The following is an 8,535-nucleotide window of genomic DNA, read 5'->3' on the forward strand; positions in this document are numbered from 1 at the left end:
GCCAGTCCAGTGACCAACAGTGCCCAACTAGACATTTTGTTAAAGATAGGCGGATTATGATGCTAGATGTGATGTTAGTCCACAGATATTATGATGCTAGATACATTACACACGGTAATCGCCGTTTGTCTATTTTGGACATAGTCGCCAATTGTCAGGACTTTTTTGGCTACCAATTGGCTTCTTTGGGTTAAGTCAGGGCGACTGCACGGCACAACCCACGTGACCACTTGGCGGATTGAGACGGTGCATTGGGTATCTTATAACTAACAAACTCTTTAGTGGAAGCGGGTGCGTTTTAGTGTTTTTGATCATTTGCGATCTAACCTTCCGGCTTTAATTTGATTTCGAAAATGGCTTGATCTCCCACAAACGAACTTAATAAACTTACCTGATTTTACAGAGGTCTAGAAATCCCTCGGGTAAAAACTGAGCAACTAATAGCAATCATTAACTTCAACTTTTGTGTGACGAAGATTCAACACCAAACAGGTAAATTCAACTCACCTTTTTGTCAGTTAAAAAACAAATGTGTTGACTTTTAGCAGAGGTGACTACGTTTCAGTTCTCGTCAAGAATGTTCGGCTATCTGGACAAAACAGGACAGAAATGTTAACTCTTGTTGGTTTTGGATTTCTGAAGGTGTTGGCAACATTTTTTTTTCTTATTGTAGGCTACTTACTGACATATGGGAGGGACGATTTAAAATGCCTAAAATATTAAGGACATTTCATTGGCTAATTTCAGTTCAACATGTAATGTATCAGCAAATAAAGTAATGGTAGGCATTAGGCTTATATGGGACTTTTGCGCATAGAGAACGCGTCTGTGTGTAGTCTAACAAACCTGCCAAAATATGTTGCTTTCATGGTCAAAATGTTTTTTTAAAAGTAGCTTAAAGCACATTGATGTGATGGGGAGAGTTTGGACTTATTTCACCATCATCCCCCCCCTGCTCTCCATTTCTGTAACCATACATTCATTACAGATCAAGGATGAGTATCCAGTCCACCATCAACAGAGACATCTTTGTCCCCCTTGATCAGAAGTTGTTGGTTGCCATTGAGGTCAAAAGGAGGAATAAAAGAAGACTTCCATTTCTATCTGCAGCTCGGAAATATACCACGTTCATCTGCTTGTCAGGTAATGTCCAGTCGGTCTTTGTCAAGTGTATAGGGCTCAAATGTGCCTGAATTCAGATGCGGGCAGGGTTGTGTAAGATTTGAAATAATATAGGCTAGTGGCTCCGAATAAAGTTCTGATAAGGCAGGGCACAGAATTTTTTTTTCCAAGTGAAAGACCTTAGGAAAAATCCTGGTGAAAGAGAGTTGCTATCCATATGTGATTCTGATATTCAAGAGCGCTCCTTCTTTTACCAGCATGCATCACTAATTATTGGAGGACTAATGATTTTGGGGCAGCCGTGGCCTACTGGTTAGGGCTTCGGGCTTGTAACCTGAGGGTTGCCGGTTCGATCCCCGACCAGTCCATAGCTGTAGTGCCCTTGAGCAAGGCACCTAACCCCTCACTGCTCCCCGAGCACCGCTGGTTGGGCAGGCAGCTCACTGCTCTGGGTTGTGTGATTCACCTCACTGTGTGTTCACTGTGTGCTGTGTGTTCACTAATTGGGTTAAATTGAGTTAAATGCAGAGAACTGAATTTCCCTCACGGGATCAAAAAAGTATATATTCTATTCTATTCTATTCTATTCTTTTATATGGTCTTTATCTCCCACTCACACAGCAACCAACAAGCTCCCTGCTCAGCTCTTCATCACCAAGGTGAAGCAGTTTGAGGGCTCCCCCCGCCTCACCAAGACGTCCCATTGGACGATAGAGCAACTCCGTCAGGTGGATGGCATCAATCCCAACAAAGTGAGCCATCGACCCTCTCTGATGTTCCTACAGTTATGTCTCTTTAACTTCAATCCAATGGAAGAGGATATGTTTATGTAATCCCACTGTTTTTAGCAAGCCGCTAAGGCGCTAACAGCAACTAAATGCATGGTTTAGGTTCCCAGGAGGCACATATGAAAAATATTACCTTTAATACAATTTGATAGTTTAAGCATGTAATACAATTTGATAGTTTAAGCATGTTGAATATGGATGAACAAGTCAAAACACATACTCTAAGAGACTCTGACAGCGCATTAGAAGTGTTCTGTATTGTCCAATGTCCAGTATTGTGGAACATAAAAAGGCTGGGCTGCCTTTGACCCATCCCAAACACTCCATTCTCCAGGATTGCCCAGAGTTCGACCTGGCCTTTGACCGCTCCTTTGACCAGTGGGCGGCCGGATCTGACGCGGAGAAGTGCATGTTCATCCAGATCCTCTACCAGGCCTGTCAGAACTACTGGATGTGCAAGGATGGCCAGACCAACCCAGGCGCGGTCAAAGACCCCCAGAAACCTGGCGTGGTAGAGGCCCGCAAGGGACCCATCGTCCCTCGGACAAAATTTGTCAACTGCCAGTCCAAACTGATGGAGGGTAAGGGTGTGCTTCTTGGAGACTTTTGTGTGACTATACAGGACTCTCTCTGAGTGGTCTTTCACCTTCTCTTTGTGAACAGCAACGCTATTTTTACAAATATCCACATGTGAACATCAGAAATGTGTTTTTACTTCTAAGATGCCTGCTCAATGAACATGGTCATTTACCGCTGCAAGATCTTCCTGAACCGAATGAAAAGTGCCATGCAGCCCCCTCCTAAACGTCGCCCTGCTGGTCAAGGAAAGTCAGGTACAAACTCACACAGCTCAGGTACTCTTGGGTATTTTCCAACTATTTCCCAGAGTACTCCATCTATTGCAGGGGTTTCCAACCTTCTTTGGCAAGGGACCCTATTTTGACGTCCCAAAACGTTGCCGACCCCAATCATTCAGAAGATCTCTGTTGTATAGTTGAGAGTGATACTTTAATTTTCTTCAAATGTCCAAGCCATACTAATTTGTCTGTCTATCTTTGCACGTCTGGTTGTTTTGATACTTTGTTAGGAAAGTTAATCAAGCATGATTACGTCAATAAACTCACAAGTTTATTTTTATGTAGCCAAATTGTAATCCAAATAGTTACTTAACTTAGATATCATGGGGGTTTAAATATTTTTCGATGTATGTATATTTTAATGTAATGTACTGGAAAATTGTAAGATACCCATGGTCTCAGGCGACCCCACATGACCCCAAGGTTGGGAAACGATGATCTATTGGGTAGTTTATCATGGATTTCTAGGTAGAAACCATTGTTTGTTTGAGGCAAAGGCTGGTCTTTTTGGGAGAGTGCAGATCACTTTCGTTTCTGCCATTTGTTATTCTCGGACGCTGATAGATCTCCATGGTGGGGCCGGTTGGTGCTGGAGAATGAGGCCCTTTTTTTGGTGTGAGGCGGCGTAATCACAGGGGACTTTGTTCTGGCGTCAGGAAGCAGGGAGGGAGGGGGGGAGTACGGAGCGGAGCGGTACAAAGGCTGGCCTTGAGGGAGGCGAGCAGGAGCTGCCCCGCGTGCCGTGCTGTGGCACCACGCCTCACCAACAGCGCTGACCCACCACGGTGGTGTCATGGGGCCTGAGAGGTGCCAGGCTGTAGCAGGGGCGTGGAGGCAGCGGGAGCGGGAGCGAGCAGAATTGGGGATAGAGAGAAGTGTGGAAAGAGAGGGAAAGAGGGGGAGAGGGATGAAAAGAAGGGGGAGGAGGAGAAAAGGATTGTGCGAAAACGGTGGCGGATTCTCATAATGCTGCACGTCTCACCGTGCGTTTGTTGACGATGCCATTTATTATAGGGCTATATTTATGACACCGCAGACAGGAAGGATCCCGTGTGGGGTGTGTTGATTCCCTACAGTACCCCCCTTTTTTTCATTTGAAATGTTGTGACCTGTTTTCGGCAGTGCCGCAATCCTGCAATTAGTTTTTCACACCCTCAGACGTGTACATCCAAGATGGCTCACAGGCTTGGGAAGGTGTTATGTTTTTTAAATGTGTATAGCCGTGCTGAGTGCTGTGCCAGAGCTTCGCCTATCTCTTCAGCCCTGCACCAGGTGAACAACAGCATCAAGGGAGCCTTGACAGCACTGAAACAACACTGTCTGGCTTGCTTCACAGAGTCGCATCATTTTGAGTAGAATGACACTGAAAAAAGGCCAATTTTCTGAATTGTACCATAGTTGATAGATGAAGGGAAAAAAACAACACGGTGAAAAAAATCAATATGGCAAGTTCCTGGTGAAACTAAATGGTATGATATTAATGTGTAAAGTAACGATACAAGGCTCTTCTCTGAACTGGGGAAGTGAGATGCTCTGCTAAAAGAGTTTCACTGTAGAGCGATGTCCCCTGACAGTACAACTGTCGCAGGGATAAATACAACATAGGCCGACTGCATGAAAAAGGACAAGGTGGGAGGAGAGAGAGTGGCTCATGAAACAAAGTTGCTATTTGTTGAAATTCTAATTGGGAATATTAACATGACTGATGCAGGGGGCTGAATGAAAATCATTACAATGCATCTTACGAGTTTAATAACAGTGTCTGTTTCCCAATTGAATTGTGTACATATGGACACTTAATATCCCGCTGACATCTTTATACACAAATGCTTAATAATCATGTGGGTTTGTTTAATTGAGTTTTGCTCTTCTGCTTGTCCCCCCCCCCGCCCCCCCCGCCCCTCACAGTTGGGGTCAAATCCAGGACACCATCCCCAGCCCGCCCGCCACGGGGCAGCATGAAAAAAGCCGTCCGCAGGGCTAGTCAGGCGCTGGGCGAGCGAGGGGATCGCTTGTGGCGCGCCGAGGACAAAAGCGCCCACATGAGGGACAGTGCCAAGCGCTTTTCAGACACGGCGCACAAGGTTAGGACACGCACGGTGTAGGAGCTCCTGGTGGCGTCCTTTTCTAGTCGCTCATTGATACGCCAACGTGTCGCTTGCGGCTGTTTTCTCACCAAAATGCTTCTGTTTATAATCACTGGAATGATTTCTTTTTTCCACTTCTACGCTCTTGCACTCTCTTCTCTTCTCTTCTGGCACTGAAGCACACACTAACCCCAGGGCTTTGGGGGAAATAACATCAAATATTCCCCTGGGTGTGAGGGGTGGAAATGAGATAAGATAATTGGGGAAATAACATGTTCCTCATTGAGGTTGATGCCTTCGGATAGTCCAGGTATTTAAAACGTCAACAATCATATTTAACATTTGTCCTTGCTATCAAAAGTGGTCATGATTTGATAATGACTGTAAAAAATATCCTTTTGGGGATGAATAAAATAATCTATCTGTCTCAATAGCTATTGTTCATCAAACCTATTTGATCACGCCTGTTAGCTTAGTGTGCACTCACTGTCAGAACAGAGCATTCTTTAGCTTTCTCATCACGTCCACTTTGAGAGGGCCATTCACAGCCTGTGATGGGAATATATTGTTCTCCTATTTCATTTAAAAGCGATCCTACGGCTCAACACAGACCTTTACAACTGGATGACATTATTAAGTCAATTGGAATCCTAATGCCTAATTATCTGGTCATTTGTCTACTTAACTGGCAAGAAAAGCCTCTCAACCTGAAGTAAGTTGTTGGCCTCTGCTCTGTCAAGCTTTTTGGAGAGGACATTATTTTTCCATATTGTCTACTTGACTCTTCATAGCCTGCATTTTCAGTAATTGATGAGGCTCTTCAGCTATAAAATGCTCTCCTTTGACCACCCTTCATACTGTCCTGATCGTTAATCATAATAAGTATTTTGCAACTTCTAGTCTGTACCAAAAACAAGGATTTGGAAAGACGTGATAATTTGTTTAAGATGCACTCTATCCCCTCTCCTCCTTTTCCAGTTGGCTCTGAAGTATAGCTGCTGACAGTGAGAATATTGGCGAAGGGCACCCCATTACACATGCAGGCCATTGCGTGTGAATATAATTCCTATTTGTAATATCACTAATGTTCATTTGTATGAGAGGCTGTACTCTCTACTACTCTGTATTTTATTAATTTATTTATTGAGCGTGGCAGTCAACAGGCCGTGCATGAACTGCTCCTCTTTGTGTCACTTGAATCAGTGCATCAGCACACAGAACTGTCCCCTGTGGGCAGTACAGACGACAAAGAGTGGCACCATCACCCCCCCAGCTGAGAGCATGACTTCCCCTCAGCTGGCCAGGGCTGGAGGAAGAGCCCATGATTCACTGTGGAACCACAGCGCGGCCTGGGTGACACTAGATGGCGCCAGTGAGCCACAAGGCTCTTACTGTCTCTCGAGTGTTTACCCAGTGGGTCTGTTGCTGACTGAAGTCATGAGGACTTTTTAATGATCTTTTTAAAGGGGAATTCCAACGGTTATTAGACAAGCCAGTTAATGTTTGGCTGTGAAAAAGTATGCTACGGTCTAAATGACCCAGAGGTCTTTTGTTCTCTCTGGATTGATGCACACTTGATTGTTCCAAACATAAATGGGATTGACCGCATATTATTCATGGAGAGCACCGTATTGATATAATATCAGAGGTCATGCATGGAATACTTTCCCATTCAAGGCATGTTTTACGGAATCGGTCTTTGTGCTATAAATTGATTACTTGAAACAGGTACTGGAACACATTACATTAGTTTTGTGTGGTTATCGGATAGCTGTCGTCGTTCTATTTGTGGTTTGTGTGACTTTTAGGGTGGAGAGCAATCTCTTGTGGTAAAAGGGTTGAACTGATGTGAGTTCTGAAGCCTAGTATAGTCTTTGGGTGACTTGGACATAAGATAGCACAGGGGTGTCGAGGACGGCAGTGAAGCCAGTTTTCCTTCTTTCAAGGAATTTCTTCCATTTTGAACCAACTCATTTCTGCCAATGTAGGACTGACCATGTGAATATGGAGGCTTGGAAACTTTGCTTATCTCTCTAACAATTGTTGTGTGTATGAGCATGTTGGCCTGAGTAATGTATTACTTATTCACAAAGCCCCATTGAGCTTCTACTTTCCTATATAGGGTGTCTAATGCATTTTTAGAAAGAGCTGATTTTTCTTTTAATTTTTATTTTTTATATATATATGTCTACAGTAAGCCTTGTTAAGGAGCTTATGTGTCGCTGGTGAATCATGCTCATTGTGTTGTAGTATTATAATCACACTGTCATGCTTTGACAAGGCCTTTTAAAACTTTTTTTTTTTTTCAAATGTATTCTATAACATCTGTTGATATGATGTCAATGGTCTGTGACGTGATTACTACCTTTGGCTTTTAGATGTTGGTCCCATTTCAGAGGAGCGAGTGGTTGTCCCTTAGGTCGTTTGGGTTTGCGGTCTTTGTATGAGTCTGTACGTGACACAAAGTAAGGGTAAACCCAGGTGGTGAAATGTGCGCGTAGGAATTGTGAGATGATGTCAAAACATGTTTGCGGTTCTTGTCGCTTCAGTGTATTTCACCTACTAGCACTACGCATATGTTTGTCCCTCGTGCAAATGTCAGTCCACTGTGTTTGTGTGTGTGTTCAGTGATTTGTTTGACAGAGAGCATCCAGCTGTGTCTGGTGGCTTATCCTCTTCCATAGGGTTAAAGAGAAGCCTGCGTATGCTCTCTGCAACAAACCATTCCCTGAATAAATATATAAAGCTCTATCTATTTTTTTTTTTATTATTATTACTATTTTGCTGTACAGTTTATTTTCATGTTTATTTTTCACACGTTCTTTGTCACTTTGACATCTAAAGCCCACTGTATTGTAATGCACTCCAATTATGTTCACCGATGTGTTTTGATTGACAGTGGAAGCGACCAATTACGGCTAATAAGCCAGAGGCTGTTTTCGATGGTTAATTAGACATGCTGGTGAGAGTCGAGCCGTGCACAGTGAACCTTTTGACCTTCCCTCTCCCTGTCTGGACTCATTAGAAGTTTGCCCTCCATTTTGTGTTTCATGTGGTTTGTTGTGTGTGTGTGTGTACTACGAAAGCTGTTAACACTCCTCTATCTTACGGTAAAATAAATTACTGGGACCTATCCAGTCTTCTGTGTGTGTTTTGTTCATTCGGTCTAGATTGAGAGTGAGAGACACGGGGCATGATCTCATGTAGTCGATGACTGTAATAGTCCTCCACACACAGTAGAGGGCTCTCGTGTTGTAGTCTTTCATCTGATGCAGCTGCTGTACAGTTTCCCCATAAAAGATACTCGCCATAGCCAAAATAAAAAAAGCACATATCCTATTGCAACATTGATGTTGTAGCTATAGTATGATTTCTCACAAATGCATATTTCATAAAGGCAAGTGTGGCTTCAGATACTTTCATGTCCATGTGTCAAGATAGAAAAGCTGCTCCGGGCCCAGAGATAAATGAGAGAGCTTGTGGTTTTGATCAGGCCTACATACAGTACAGTACTACTGTGAGCCCCCCATTATGGTGTGTGCTTCAATCTATTCTTCAAATGTGGGATCCATGTTCATCACCATCACCCATGTGTCTAAAGTTGATTGCCAATGTTCAAAGCAGTCGTGTGTGCCTCCCATCGGAGACGAGGAAGAGGGGGAAGAATAGGAGGAGGAGGAG

The 8,535-nt window shown here is 43.7% G+C and overlaps 1 protein-coding gene across 1 annotated transcript; it reads left to right on the top strand.

The window, feature by feature from the left end:
- Positions 1-244: 244 nt before the first annotated feature.
- stxbp6l (syntaxin binding protein 6 (amisyn), like) lies at positions 245-7,987 on the top strand. Its single transcript, XM_062551155.1, has 7 exons — positions 245-492; positions 989-1,143; positions 1,744-1,874; positions 2,245-2,491; positions 2,633-2,743; positions 4,676-4,851; positions 5,833-7,987. Exons 2-7 carry the CDS (start codon positions 996-998, stop codon positions 5,854-5,856), a joined length of 837 nt encoding a protein of 278 aa, XP_062407139.1. The 5' UTR covers positions 245-492; positions 989-995; the 3' UTR covers positions 5,857-7,987.
- The last annotated feature ends 548 nt before the right edge of the window (positions 7,988-8,535 follow it).

The sequence above is a fragment of the Sardina pilchardus genome, chromosome 12 (assembly GCF_963854185.1).
Source record: "Sardina pilchardus chromosome 12, fSarPil1.1, whole genome shotgun sequence".
Lineage (NCBI taxonomy): Eukaryota > Metazoa > Chordata > Actinopteri > Clupeiformes > Clupeidae > Sardina > Sardina pilchardus.

Bases quoted from the DNA above. Each gene is read 5' to 3' on its own strand.
- stxbp6l (XM_062551155.1), top strand. From the start codon at position 996: ATGAGTATCCAGTCCACCATCAACAGAGACATCTTTGTCCCCCTTGAT. The intron at 1,144-1,743 runs GTAATGTCCAGT...CCACTCACACAG, and splicing joins CACGTTCATCTGCTTGTCAG to CAACCAACAAGCTCCCTGCT. The intron at 4,852-5,832 runs GTTAGGACACGC...CTCCTTTTCCAG, and splicing joins TTTCAGACACGGCGCACAAG to TTGGCTCTGAAGTATAGCTG.